Raw genomic sequence first — 15,469 nt, 5'->3', positions numbered from 1 at the left:
TTTTGTGCCACTGCTCTGCATCTTTTTCCACGGGGATAGTGTTGTGGGCTTGCATTTTGAATCTCGCTGTGGTTTTGTGCCACTGCTCTGCATCTTTTTCCACGGGGATAGTGTTGTGGGCTTGCATTTTCAATCTCGCTGCGGTTTTGTGCCACTGCTCTGCATCTTTTTCCACAGGGATAGTGTTGTGGGCGTGCATTTTGAATCTCGCTGCGGTTTTGTGCCACTGCTCTGCATCTTTTTCCACAGGGATAGTGTTGTGGGCTTGCATTTTGAATCTCGCTACGGTTTTGTACCACTGCTCTGCATCTTTTTCCACAGGGATAGTGTTGTGGGCTTGCATTTTGAATCTCGCTACGGTTTTGTGCCACTGCTCTGCATCTTTTTCCACAGGGATAGTGTTGTGGGCTTGCATTTTGAATCTCGCTACGGTTTTGTGCCACTGCTCTGCATCTTTTTCCACAGGGATAGTGTTGTGGGCTTGCATTTTGAATCTCGCTACGGTTTTGTGCCACTGCTCTGCATCTTTTTCCACAGGGATAGTGTTGTTGGCTTGCATTTTGAATCTCGCTGTGGTTTTGTGCCACTGCTCTGCATCTTTTTCCACAGGGATAGTGTTGTGGGCTTGCATTTTGAATCTCGCTACGGTTTTGTGCCACTGCTCTGCATCTTTTTCCACAGGGATAGTGTTGTGGGCTTGCATTTTGAAGCTTGCTACGGTTTTGTGCCACTGCTCTGCATCTTCTGCCACAGGGATAGCGTTGTGGGCTTGCATTTTGAATCTCGCTACGGTTTTGGGCTAGTGCTTCTCAGGTAAGTATAGCCCTCTCTCAATGGAACATAGCCGTATGCCTCCCGGTCAAAGCCACCCACCTGCAAATATCTGCAACAATCCACTACTCTACTTCAGAATCGCACATCACCTCTCCCATTATAAGGCTGCTGAGTCCCACAAAAACATGTGTCTAGCTGTGCACAATCAGTCCCCTTGACTTGCCTACTCTCCTGACAGCCCATCACAGCACCTGTCTACTAACCAGATCTCCACGGGTCGCCAACAGGGACCTGGCCACCCCAAACTACCTTAGTTTTGGCGAAAGCGCACATACGTGTTCTAAAAATCCTCCTTTCAATTCTCATACCTCGGTCCTCCAAGGGCGTTCACCCCACTGCACTTTGAGGCCGTACCAATGGCATTAGGTGCTATACAAAGGCCATATAACATCATTCACAAAATACATTGGTAATCTAATGGCCAACGAAAAGGAGCATCGGGCTAACAATGCAGTAAATCGGCCATGATCCCTGGTGAAGTCAAAATTACATTACAGCTGCCACCAGCCTGTTCCCCAAAACCAATCACCCTGGGGCAAGAAATGGGGTGTTTTAAAAGCACCCATGTCCTAAGGGACTTATAGGATGCCAAAGACCATCTACCGAGGGTATACAAAGTTTGCAGTGGCGGGGGGACTGCAGCAGAGGTTAAGACACCAAAACAGAAGGACAAAGCTAAATCTCAGGGACCCTAAAAGGGCCAGCAGAAACCCCTTAAATTGACTTACGCCCTAACATTCAATCTTAGCCAATCCCACCCCAATTTACCGTTCCTGTTGCCCAACTGTAATATAACAGCCCCACTGCAACTTGTAGCCACTTACCTGCACTCGCATTAAGCCATTGTATTGGTGCTATGCCAATGGGGTACACTTTAAACTCTTGGTGTCGAGCCTTGTGCACGGGGCCATGGAAATCTGAAAGTATGCATCTTTCATGTCCAGCGTCGCCATGTAGACCCCTCTTTCAGTGGTGGGATGCCCTCCTGCCATGTGGACCCGTAGGAGTTTGAGAAATGAGTAGTGGCCACAGGTCGAGCGCTGCGCAAAGGGTCCGTCTTCCTTGGGAACAAGGAAGCAGGATGAATAGAGCCCCTCCTCTAACGGACCCTCCACCTGAAGAAGGCGTTTCCTTGAAGGGGGGGGGGGGGCGGGAGCGGAGTCACAAACTGGCTGCATTAAGGACACGCTACTGCATCCTGTCCCCACTGATCCTTGGCTGCTCCCATCCATTTGTGGAGAATTATTCCCCGTGCTGGAGAAAGAGGAGCGGGCTCCATCCTCAGCTCCCAATGTCAGTCGCTGCTAGGAGTCTGGGCACCACGTTTGCTCATGGTTTGTTTCTCGAGATTTAGGAGGCTGGCCCTTTGGTGGCCAGTGTTTTGGGTCCCCTTGGGCGCCGACGCCTCAGTAATTTGACCGCCAGACCGTTTGGCTTTTTGGGCCCTGGCTACTTCTCGCTACGGGCCGATGTCTCCTCTCCTGGATCTTGGTAGGGGACCTTTTAGATATGTGGTGCGACGGAAGCCGCTTAGTGTGCCATGTGCTCCTTTTCTGCGTGTGTGGAGCCCGAAGCCATCACCCCAGAATACCATTTGCATACCTGTTGGGCCTCCTTGCATACGCCGAAATGCCTCAGGGCCCTGCAAGCCGCCTCCATATGGTCGGCCGGCAGTAATTTCACGCTGTATGGGCGCCCATCCGCAGCTTGGACAAAAGCTAAAAGGGGTCTTTCCATTGAGGCCTATACACACCCGAACTGCCCCTACGCGGAACGGCGGCACAGAAGCCAAACTGCGAATGCGGGAAAAAAGGAAGGGAAACCGCAAACATCAACTCAAGCACGGTGGGCACCAGCTGCAGGAATGCCCCTGTGGACGCGGCTCTAGTCGCTTCAGAAAACCTAATACTACGACCAACCACTAGATGGCAGACGGTGCATAGAAAGTGAATCTAAAACGAATTCACAGCCCCCAGAAACAAACGCACAAGAATCCCGATAGATCTATTGCGAGGCGGGCACGGAGGAGGGCTGCGCACCTACGAGGCAGCACAGGAACGTGGGAATTGCTTTTCAGCAAATGGTTACATTGGGAGCAGAGTTTACACTTGCTTTCCAATGTTTACAGAATATGGCGGACTCTTCCCCTAAACCGATATCAAGTGCCAAGAGGGCTCCCAAAGCACAGAGAAGCTGACTGTGGGAGCTTTCCTGCATCATTCTGCCCAAGATCACACACTGCCCTGCGGTTGCAGCCTTCTCCGAGACTAGAGGGGACATGGAACTCTAGCTCCCAGAAGCCGCACACTAAGGGGCAGGAGCCCTGGATGCCAAGAGGGCCCGGTAACCGGCAGAGCCAGCGGCCTACTTCTACTCAAGCCAGCCACTGAAAGAAGAGAAGCAGTACCACCCCCAGGACACCAAGAAACTCCCCCGGCTCGCCGGAGCCATATCGTGAACTACAGGGCAGGTGCACTTGGACCCCAGCCAGCGTACCCTCCTTGGTGGGCGCCCGCATCTTGGCTGCCTACCCCTTGGGCAGCCCAGAGCTTGCGCCACATGTCTACACGCCAGCCACACGTATGGATTCCTGCGCGGGGTGTGGGCCCCCTTTAAAGCATCCTATTCCCCAATCGGGCAATCTGGGCTCCCAGAGGCCCAAGTGAACCCTAACTTGACACGGTCACACCCTAAAACATTATTAATCTTCTGTGTGGACATTGCCAGAAACGGGCAATACAGCAAAAAAAAGCCAGTCAACGGCTCCACACAAGCAACGTCCCTCAGTCCCATCACCTACTTTGAACTTGCCTTCAAAGCACACATTGCTTGGACACGCGGGGAGCCTATTACTAGCTAAAGCCCCGCCCCCGCCCCCACCCCAACCCCCACCCCCACACCTCCCCCCTCCACAGAAGCAAGCCATTAAGCCGCGAACTCTAGAACCAGCGAACAAGTTCTGGCTCTCGCCATCCAACATTTCTGCAACCCCCTTTCTCAGAGCCACAATGAAAGCGGACACGCACACAAGCTGGGCAAGCGCGCGGCGTCCCACCTCATGGCTGGACAAGCGCGCGGCGTCCCACCTCATGGCTGGACAAGCGCGCCGCGTCCCACCTCATGGCTGGACAAGCGCGCCGCGTCCCACCTCATGGCTGGACAAGCGCGCCGCGTCCCACCTCATGGCTGGACAAGCGCGCCGCGTCCCACCTCATGGCTGGACAAGCGCGCCGCGTCCCGCCTCATGGCTGGACAAGCGCGCCGCGTCCCGCCTCATGGCTGGACAAGCGCGCCGCGTCCCGCCTCATGGCTGGACAAGCGCGCGGCGTCCCGCCTCATGGCTGGGCAAGCGCGCGGCGTCCCGCCTCATGGCTGGGCAAGCGCGCAGCGTCCCACCTCATGGCTGGACAAGCGCGCCGCGTCCCACCTCATGGCTGGACAAGCGCGCCGCGTCCCACCTCATGGCTGGACAAGCGCGCCGCGTCCCACCTCATGGCTGGACAAGCGCGCCGCGTCCCACCTCATGGCTGGACAAGCGCGCCGCGTCCCACCTCATGGCTGGACAAGCGCGCCGCGTCCCACCTCATGGCTGGACAAGCGCGCCGCGTCCCACCTCATGGCTGGACAAGCGCGCCGCGTCCCACCTCATGGCTGGACAAGCGCGCCGCGTCCCACCTCATGGCTTGACTGAAGACATTCAACTGCACCCCCTCCTCCCCCATACCGCTCACCCGTCAGTGCCACTCATTACCTTTAAAACAGATCACCTACAAAGCATCAAGGACTAAGACATCGTGCCACATGGCCAAGTAACTCACCAACTCAGGAGGCCAAGGCAGCACTCAAAGACAAGCCATCACCATATGTAAAGCAAGAAGGAGACGACGAAAGCAAGGGCTCTCCTGCTATACCCTGGAACAGACCACCCAACATCAGGAGCAGACAAAAGCGAGGGCTCTCCCACTACACTCCCACACCCTGCAAGATACCACCCAACATCAGGAGCAGACAAAAGCGAGTGCTCTCCCACTACACTCCCACACCCTGCAAGATACCACCCAACATCAGGAGCAGACAGAAGCAAGTGCTCTCCCACTACACTCCCACACCCTGCAAGATACCACCCAACATCAGGAGCAGATAAAAGCGAGGGCTCTCCCACTACACTCCCACACCCTGCAAGATACCACCCAACATCAGGAGCAGACAAAAGCGAGTGCTCTCCCACTACACTCCCACACCCAACATCAGGAGCAGACAGAAGCGAGTGCTCTCCCACTACACTCCCACACCCTGCAAGATACCACCCAACATCAGGAGCAGACAGAAGCAAGTGCTCTCCCACTACACTCCCACACCCTGCAAGATACCACCCAACATCAGGAGCAGATAGAAGCGAGGGCTCTCCCACTACACTCCCTGCAAGATACCACCCAACATCAGGAGCAGACAAAAGCGAGTGCTCTCCCACTACACTCCCACACCCAACATCAGGAGCAGACAGAAGCGAGTGCTCTCCCACTACACTCCCACACCCTGCAAGATACCACCCAACATCAGGAGCAGACAAAAGCGAGTGCTCTCCCACTACACTCCCACACCCTGCAAGATACCACCCAACATCAGGAGCAGACAAAAGAGTGCTCTCCCACTACACTCCCACACCCTGCAAGATACCACCCAACATCAGGAGCAGACAAAAGCAAGTGCTCTCCCACACCCTGCAAGATACCACCCAACATCAGGAGCAGACAGAAGCAAGTGCTCTCCCACTACACTCCCACACCCTGCAAGATACCACCCAACATCAGGAGCAGACAAAAGCGAGTGCTCTCCCACTACACTCCCACACCCAACATCAGGAGCAGACAAAAGCGAGTGCTCTCCCACTACACACACACACAGACACACACACACACACACACCCTGCAAGATACCACCCAACATCAGGAGCAGACAGAAGCAAGTGCTCTCCCACTACACTCCCACACCCTGCAAGATACCACCCAACATCAGGAGCAGACAGAAGCAAGTGCTCTCCCACTACACTCCCACACCCAACATCAGGAGCAGACAGAAGCGAGTGCTCTCCCACTACACTCCCACACCCTGCAAGATACCACCCAACATCAGGAGCAGACAGAAGCCAGTGCTCTCCCACTACACTCCCACACCCTGCAAGATACCACCCAACATCAGGAGCAGACAAAAGCGAGTGCTCTCCCACTACACACCCAACATCAGGAGCAGACAAAAGCGAGTGCTCTCCCACTACACTCCCACACCCTGCAAGATACCACCCAACATCAGGAGCAAACAAAAGCGAGTGCTCTCCCACTACACACCCAACATCAGGAGCAGACAAAAGCGAGTGCTCTCCCACTACACTCCCACACCCAACATCAGGAGCAGACAAAAGCGAGTGCTCTCCCACTACACTCCCACACCCTGCAAGATACCACCCAACATCAGGAGCAGACAAAAGCGAGTGCTCTCCCACTACACTCCCACACCCAACATCAGGAGCAGACAAAAGCGAGTGCTCTCCCACACCCTGCAAGATACCACCCAACATCAGGAGCAGACAGAAGCAAGTGCTCTCCCACTACACTCCCACACCCTGCAAGATACCACCCAACATCAGGAGCAGACAAAAGCGAGTGCTCTCCCACTACACTCCCACACCCTGCAAGATACCACCCAACATCAGGAGCAGACAGAAGCCAGTGCTCTCCCGCTACACTCCCACACCCTGCAAGATACCACCCAACATCAGGAGCAGACAAAAGCGAGTGCTCTCCCACTACACACCCAACATCAGGAGCAGACAAAAAGAGTGCTCTCCCACTACACTCCCACACCCTGCAAGATACCACCCAACATCAGGAGCAAACAAAAGCGAGTGCTCTCCCACTACACACCCAACATCAGGAGCAGACAAAAGCGAGTGCTCTCCCACTACACTCCCACACCCAACATCAGGAGCAGACAAAAGCGAGTGCTCTCCCACTACACTCCCACACCCTGCAAGATACCACCCAACATCAGGAGCAGACAAAAGCGAGTGCTCTCCCACTACACTCCCACACCCAACATCAGGAGCAAACAAAAGCGAGTGCTCTCCCACAACCTGCAAGATACCACCCAACATCAGGAGCAGACAGAAGCAAGTGCTCTCCCACTACACTCCCACACCCTGCAAGATACCACCCAACATCAGGAGCAGACAAAAGCGAGGGCTCTCCCACTACACTCCCACACCCTGCAAGATACCACCCAACATCAGGAGCAGACAAAAGCGAGTGCTCTCCCACTACACTCCCACACCCTGCAAGATACCACCCAACATCAGGAGCAGACAGAAGCAAGTGCTCTCCCACTACACTCCCACACCCTGCAAGATACCACCCAACATCAGGAGCAGACAAAAGCGAGTGCTCTCCCACTACACTCCCACACCCTGCAAGATACCACCCAACATCAGGAGCAGACAAAAGCGAGTGCTTTCCCACTACACTCCCACACCCAACATCAGGAGCAGACAAAAGCGAGTGCTCTCCCACTACACTCACACACACACACACACACACACACACACACCCTGCAAGATACCACCCAACATCAGGAGCACACAAAAGCGAGTGCTCTCCCACTACACTCCCACACCCTGCAAGATACCACCCAACATCAGGAGCAGACAGAAGCAAGTGCTCTCCCACTACACTCCCACACCCTGCAAGATACCACCCAACATCAGGAGCAGACAGAAGCAAGTGCTCTCCCACTACACTCCCACACCCTGCAAGATACCACCCAACATCAGGAGCAGACAGAAGCAAGTGCTCTCCCACTACACTCCCACACCCAACATCAGCGGCAGACAGAAGCCAGTGCTCTCCCACTACACTCCCACACCCTGCAAGATACCCAACATCAGGAGCAGACAAAAGCGAGTGCTCTCCCACTACACACCCACACCCAACATCAGGAGCACACAAAAGCGAGTGCTCTCCCACTACACTCCCACACCCAACATCAGGAGCAGACAGAAGCCAGTGCTCTCCCACTACACTCCCACACCAAACATCAGGAGCACACAAAAGCGAGTGCTCTCCCACTACACTCCCACACCCAACATCAGGAGCACACAAAAGCGAGTGCTCTCCCACTACACTCCCACACCCAACATCAGGAGCAGACAGAAGCCAGTGCTCTCCCACTACACTCCCACACCCAACATCAGGAGCAGACAAAAGCGAGTGCTCTCCCACTACACTCCCACACCCTGCAAGATACCACCCAACATCAGGAGCAGACAAAAGCGAGTGCTCTCCCACTACACTCCCACACCCTGCAAGATACCACCCAGCATCAGGAGCAGACAGAAGCAAGTGCTCTCCCACTACACTCCCACACCCAACATCAGGAGCAGACAAAAGCGAGTGCTCTCCCACTACACTCCCACACCCTGCAAGATACCACACAACATCAGGAGCACACAAAAGCTAGTGCTCTCCCACTACACTCCCACACCCTGCAAGATACCACCCAACATCAGGAGCAGACAAAAGCGAGTGCTCTCCCACTACACTCCCACACCCTGCAAGATACCACCCAACATCAGGAGCAGACAAAAGCAAGTGCTCTCCCACTACACTCCCACACCCTGCAAGATACCACCCAGCATCAGGAGCAGACAAAAGAGAGTGCTCTCCCACTACACTCCCACACCCTGCAAGATACCACCCAACATCAGGAGCAGACAAAAGCAAGTGCTCTCCCACTACACTCCCACACCCTGCAAGATACCACCCAACATCAGGAGCAGACAAAAGCAAGTGCTCTCCCACTACACTCCCACACCCTGCAAGATACCACCCAACATCAGGAGCACACAAAAGCTAGTGCTCTCCCACTACACTCCCACTCCCTGCAAGATACCACCCAACATCAGGAGCAGACAAAAGCAAGTGCTCTCCCACTACACACACACCCTGCAAGATACCACCCAGCATCAGGAGCAGACAAAAGCGAGTGCTCTCCCACTACACTCCAACACCCTGCAAGATACCACCCAACATCAGGAACAGACAAAAGCGAGTGCTCTCCCACTACACTCCCACACCCAACATCAGGAGCAGACAAAAGCGAGTGCTCTCCCACTACACTCCCACACCCTGCAAGATACCACCCAACATCAGGAGCAGACAGAAGCAAGTGCTCTCCCACTACACTCCCACACCCTGCAAGATACCACCCAACATCAGGAGCAGACAAAAGAGAGTGCTCTCCCACTACACTCCCACACCCTGCAAGATACCACCCAACATCAGGAGCAGACAAAAGTGAGTGCTCTCCCACTACACTCCCACACCCTGCAAGATACCACCCAACATCAGGAGCAGACAAAAGCGAGTGCTATCCCACTACACTCCCACAACCAACATCAGGAGCAGACAAAAGAGAGTGCTCTCCCACTACACTCCCACACCCAACATCAGGAGCAGACAAAAGCGAGTGCTCTCCCATACCATGGAACAGACCACGCATGCTCCTTCTGTCCAAAGCAATAGAAGGCCAGGCTGTTTATGGAACAGTACGACGACCAATGAGGACAAGGTACTGGCACACACCTCCAACCAGTCTCCCTCATCTATTTGCCCCACAAGTTGTACTTGCACTGTCTGCCGCTTTCTGGCGAGATTCGTATGTAAATCACCTGCGTACATGCACCAATATTCAAATTCTGCTCAATTGCATGGCCCCACAAGTAAGCTATAAAAACAGTGATTTTTCTTTCCCTCAAAAGATTGCCTCACGTTGCTATTCCATTAAGGGCTACGAGAGAAAGATTGACACCATAGGTACCCACCGGTCAAAAAAGGAGGCTAGGAGCCGCCGCAGGAGCACTTTGTGCCGGGTCCCAGCGCTGACGTGGCAATTCATTAGTTGAGCACGCGTGATGAACACATTGGTACCTGGGAAAAAAAGTCAGACGTTTACTGATTTATCACATAATCAGCCGAACCAGCCTATGGTGAATTGGTCGAGTGTGAGAAAGAAGCATGCACTTCTGCTGCTGCTGCGCTGCTGCACATGTTCTATGAATCAATGAAGCATGCACCGGTAGCCGCATCTGCTCTATGCATCAATGAAGCATGCACCGCTGCCGCACCTGCTCTATGCATCAATGAAGCATGCACCGCTGCCGCACCTGCTCTATGCATCAATGAAGCATGCACCGCTGCCTCACCTGCTCTATGCATCAATGAAGCATGCACCGCTGCCGCACCTGCTCTATGCATCAATGAAGCATGCACCGCTGCCGCACCTGCTCTATGCATCAATGAAGCATGCACCGCTGCCGCACCTGCTCTATGCATCAATGAAGCATGCACCGCTGCCGCACCTGCTCTATGCATCAATGAAGCATGCACCGCTGCCGCACCTGCTCCATGCAATGAAGCATGCACCGCTGCCGCACCTGATCCATGCAATGAAGCATACACCGCTGCTGTGCCATTACTCTGAGTGAAGCTTGCAATACTCTTGCATGCGTCGACTGCATTCTGTGTTAGACGCATGCAGTGCTGCCCATGTTTCAAGTGTCTGAATTACTAAATCTTGCACTGCTGACAACAGCGCACCCACATATATTCCAAGACAATTGGCAAAACATGAACAATGAGAACCACAAAGACGCCTCAACTCCACTGCAGCACAATACACCACTGTGGGTGCTATGTGCACAAACACGCATGTAGAGTGCAAGTCTGCCCCCAATACGCACCTATCACGAGCTCCAGCTTCTCGGCGGGGTCGCCCTCCTCGTACAGTTTTGGGTGGCACCGGTTCCCAATCTGGCTAATGAGTTCCGCTGGTAGAGACGCCAAGTCTTGCCGGACCCGTATACGGTTTCTGGAGTCCGAACCGGAACTCTGCTCCGGCAATGCCTCCACTTTCTCTGCTGGAAGAGGAGAAGGTGGGAGAAGGCATTAGCAGGGATGGGATGTGAAGAAGGCGAGCCAAGGAGAGCATGCGGACCACCCCAAAAGAGTGGCCCCAATCATACGAACACAAAGTAAAAGCAAGACTAAGCCTTTAAGACGGGCGGGTGCAGGGGCCCCGGGGATAGAGAGCCATGTCCTGAATTTGAAATTCTGAAAAAAATATCTACTCCTCGCCTAAAGACATTCGGTGTACCTCACACAACCCACTTTCACAAAAGAAAACTGCTTTTAAAGACAAAAATCAAATAAAACTTGGATACATTATAGATTCTAAAGTATATAATTCACCATTTAGAGTACAGAGGGGGGTCGGATTGGTCGCGTTTGTATGTTACTGTTTTTTGTAGCTTTCATATCCAACCATGAATGCAAAACAAATCTATAAACTCCCCTCGGTATTGGCGCCTAATGGTCTGGCTCCTGTTGTGGGCTGCCTCCGGTCTCCAGGGCAGCCCACCAATAGTATCGGGAACACCCGACACGAGAGGTGCACCGTGTTTCAGCCGGCGAACCGTGCGTAGGGGAGCACCCTACGGCGCCCGGTATCGCCGGGCGCAAGACTCATTGTGAGGGTGTCACCCCCAGTTGCCTCACCCGCGGCTCCGAGGACACTCGGGCCGCGGCACACAATAGGCCACGTCCACGTGGCAGGCCCTCACACGCAAACACGAGTTGCCACTTGCTGGGGTTCTGCTGCTCTGCCCTCGCAGCGCAAACCCCTTTTATTAAAAGGAGCACGCGAGCGTCATGACACAGTCACGGCGCTCACGTTTCCCAACAACTAGACCCCCACACAACATCCCTTCTTTATTATAACCAAACAAAATCAAACAAAACCCACCACAAACATTTGTTGCATTCCAGTCCGCGCACCACCTAACCGCTACCCCAACCCAAACATTTTTGACACCGCAAAACATGTGTGTTCCAGTCCCCACACCATGGGGCCCTATGGCGGGGTCCCCCCACTCAGAAAATCCCAGGATCAATCTGGCCCTCGGCGCCGCTGCAGGACAAGAATAATATATTCTCTTCGTACTCCTCCCCCATATCACACGGTGCTTCTCGGGGACTCTCCACCACATGGACCGCTGCCACCTTGGGGGGTCCTTCTTCCCTTCACCTCACTCCCCCTGATGCCCCCGCCATGCCGGCTGGGGCGAGACACACTTGTGCGAAATGGTCTCCCTTCCTGCACCTTCCACAGATTTGTCCCATCGCCGGGCAGTCCTGCGGGTGGGGCAGATCCCACCCACACTGATGACATATTGTCGCATTGGGGTCTCTCTTCGGCCAGTCTCCCCTCCTCATCACTCTTCCTCCTGGCCACCTGCCGACAGCCGCCACCTCCTCAACCTTCACTCGCTGCATGGGGACCTCCATCTTTAGGTGGTGTCTAGAGGAATCCATGGCCGAGGCCTGCACCTCCGCCAGTTCCTGGGCCCGGCCAAGCTCCAGTATTCGATCGAGGGTCAGCGCTGGGTCCCTCAGAACCTGCTTGCGCAGTTTGGTGGAGCTGCAGCCGTAGATCTGCGCTCTGACCTCGTCTTGCTCGAAGTTTCCCAGATCGCAGGACAGTGCAATGCCACGCAACTTGCCGTGAAATGCGTCGCGGCTCGTCCCTTCTTCCTGCCCGACATCTCATTCTGAACCGTTCGCAGTCCCGATTGACCATGGGTCGGAAGTACCCATTCAGGGCCACGATGGCAGCGCCGTAGGACTCATCCGCTGGCATTGGTGTCTTAAACAACCTCTGAACAGCCAGTCCGGCGGAGTACAGGAGAGTCGGGCACTTAGCTGCATCCTTGATCTCCACCGCAGCGAAGTATAGCTCTAGGTTCTCCACCCAGGCCGCCCACCGGGACGCCAGACTTGCAGGTGCCCCCAGGATATCGAAATGGGGTATTGGTGCCAGCTGACCCCGACATACTCCCTCATCGTCCGACATGCCGGCAGCCGCTGGGAATGCCAAATGCAGTCACCGGTGCTGATAGGTGCCCGCCGTTCTTCCTGCCCAGGGGCGCACGAGCACTCCAAGTGGAGTCGCAACCCCCGGGTTTAACACCGCTCAGAACAGCAGGAGGAGATACTGTCCAATTTTTCCCCTTTTGCTGGGCCGCCTTGTGAATCTTGAGGCCTATTCTGGTAACCAAGGTGTATTTACTTTCTTGGGCCCGGCCGTTGATGGGCCTCCCTGTTCGGCGTAACCAGGCTCTTCTCTGCAGTGGCCTGGGTGAGGGGGGTCTACTTCCCTCCCTCAACACGAGAGACAGATGGCTCCGCCCTAGGCAGTCCTCCCGAGTGGAGGCACGCCCCCTTCCGGCCGCACCGCAGTCCGAAGCACCCCCGGTGAGTTTTAATGCTTTAAATCCTTTTCAGCAGCCCATCCGACCATGGGCTGCCAGCCCCCTGGCTGCTGCTTCAACTGCAGACGGCTGGGTGACCGCGTCTGCCTCCCCAGGCCCACATGGTGACCTCACTCGGCACGAGCCCCACCCACCTCCTTTGTTCTGTGTCAGGGCATCGACACGCCGTCCCACCGGCAATCCATTGTTCGTCAGCCTGCGCCGCAGATGAAAACTCCCCTTTTCAGGGATGGAGGTAAAAGTCCTCGGCACCGGGCGCCCACTGACCTGTGCGTCCGGGGGCCCCAGCTGCCGAACACGACCGCACACGTGGCCTCTTTGCTCCTCCCCACCGCACCCGCGCCTTAATGCAGTGCACCACCGGGACAGGTGCCGGAGTCGCCCGGAGACACAGGGCGGCACGTGGGCACCAGGTCCACCCACCGCTCATTCCGCATGCGGCTGATGCCGCGACATGCAGGGCCCGCGCCTCAGCAGACCACACCGGCTCTTCCACACAGCCGCCGACCGCGGCTGTGTGCACAGGTCGTTTCTCCCGCCCACCACAAACACCAAGCGGCAGGGGCGACTTCGTCGCCAGTGTTGTGGGCTGCCTTCGGTCTCCGGGACAGCCCACCAATGGTGTCGGGAACACCCGACACGAGAGGTGCAGCGGGTTTCAGCCGGCGAACTGTGCGTAGGGGAGCACCCTACGGCGCCCGGTATCACCGGGCGCAAGACTCTCAATGTGAGGGTGTCCCCCCCACCCCCCCCCCAGTTGCCTCAGCCGCGGCTCCGAGGACACTCGGGCCGCGGCACACAATAGGCCACCTCCACGTGGCAGGCCCCCTCACACAGAAACAGACACGAGTTGCCACTTCCTGGGGCTCTGCTGCTCTGCCCTCGCAGCGCCAGCAGAACCCCTTTTATTAAAGGAGCACGCGAGCGTCATGACACAGTCACGGCGCTCACGTTGCCCAACAACTAGACCCCACACAACAGCTCCCCATTTATCATATGCTGGGGAGAAAGATAAAAGGTGGCGGAGGGCTATGAAAACGAAATGTCTGCCGGTCACCTGAACCCTCCCCAACACTCGCATATTCAGTCAGGTAGGAGAGCCAGAGAGCCAGGGGGCCAGGCAGGGCTGTAAGTGGGACGTCATCACGCCACGCCCGCCGTCATGACGAGAACAGCTGCGATTGATGGAAGCGCCAGTCACGGCGACTCCCTGCGCGACTGCCTGCGAGGCAGTGGCGGCGCAGCACCCCCCCTCACCCAGTAGTCATTGAGCCTACGTGAACCTGAGGGCTCGGCAACCTAATCGTTCACCGAGCCCCCAGCTTCTGTTGTGTATTATCAATTGCATTTTCTGTCCCCGCCAGAGCTGCTCATCAGCCGCGCCCCAAAGGCAGCTGCACGTGCTGCCGGCGGTGTTTGGGGGGCCCCGGCGCATGCTGCAGGTGGTGGTGGTGGTAGTGGCCCCGGCCGTGCTGCAGGCGGTGGTGGTAGTGGCCCCGGCCGTGCTGCAGGCGGTGTTGGAGGTCGCCCATGCACGTGCTGCAGGCGGTGGTGGGGGGGTCAGCTCTCAAGGACCGGACCGAATATCCCCCTGAGACGGCGAGGTGTGCTTCGGAGCCATTGTGCACGAGCCACGGTTTACCACTCCCATGCAGGCATAGGTGCCTTCACTGCAGCGTGTATTGCTTGCGGCTTCGTGACGCTTTAAATACCACATGTTGCCGGTGCCTCCACTTCTCCGAAACCGCTGATCTCTCTGCAGCTGGTGCTTTTAACTGTGCGCCATATTAATGCAATGTCAACACGGACAGAGGTTACATTAACACGCTGCGCTGAATCCCAGTAACATAACCTCAGGTTATATACACATATCCCAACAGTACCTGCATTAGCTCACTAAGGTCAGCAAGTGTGCACTGCACATGGGCGCTCGAAATCGGCACAAACTCGAGTTACTTTCGGTCATGGCACACCCTGGTCCAAGGCACTTATAATGCTGTTAACAGGAGTACCCCACGCACAGCGGGGGCTTAGGCCACAAGCATTGTAACAGCCGTGGTTGGGAGGAGGCTAGGGGCGACGTTGGCAGTTGATGGGTGTCATGCCGCCCTTAATGTCTTGACAAATAGACACTTCTATTATACCAGTAAAGGATACAGGGGGAGTACAATCATAAAAGGATACAATATTGATCCTGATCTCTTTTCCTCCTAAACTTCACTCATGAATCCTCAAGGAAAAAACCCTTTCCATTGATTA

The 15,469-nt window shown here is 55.5% G+C and overlaps 1 protein-coding gene across 4 annotated transcripts in view; it reads right to left on the bottom strand.

Moving 5' to 3' along the window:
* Positions 1–15,469, bottom strand: part of NACC1 (nucleus accumbens associated 1) — a 114,014-nt gene that overhangs the window by 18,986 nt on the left and 79,559 nt on the right. For 3 of the 4 annotated variants that reach the window (XR_011259963.1, XR_011259964.1, XM_069604304.1), the window contains exons 3-4: positions 10,625–10,801; positions 9,707–9,812 (exon numbers count right to left, since the gene is read on the bottom strand). Coding sequence is in view for 2 of the 4 variants with exons in the window: in XM_069604304.1 (XP_069460405.1) it covers positions 9,707–9,812; positions 10,625–10,801 (283 nt within the window). In the remaining 2 variants the exon portion in view is untranslated. The remainder of the gene's footprint in view (positions 1–9,706; positions 9,813–10,624; positions 10,802–15,469) is intronic. The other variant, XM_069604305.1, reaches the window with a different exon arrangement.

The sequence above is a fragment of the Ambystoma mexicanum genome, chromosome 3q, assembly GCF_040938575.1.
Source record: "Ambystoma mexicanum isolate Mex_15411 chromosome 3q, UKY_AmexF1_1, whole genome shotgun sequence".
NCBI classification, from domain to species: Eukaryota; Metazoa; Chordata; class Amphibia; order Caudata; family Ambystomatidae; genus Ambystoma; species Ambystoma mexicanum.
Note: the sequence above shows the minus strand (reverse complement) of the source record. Positions and strands in the feature narration are given on the sequence as shown.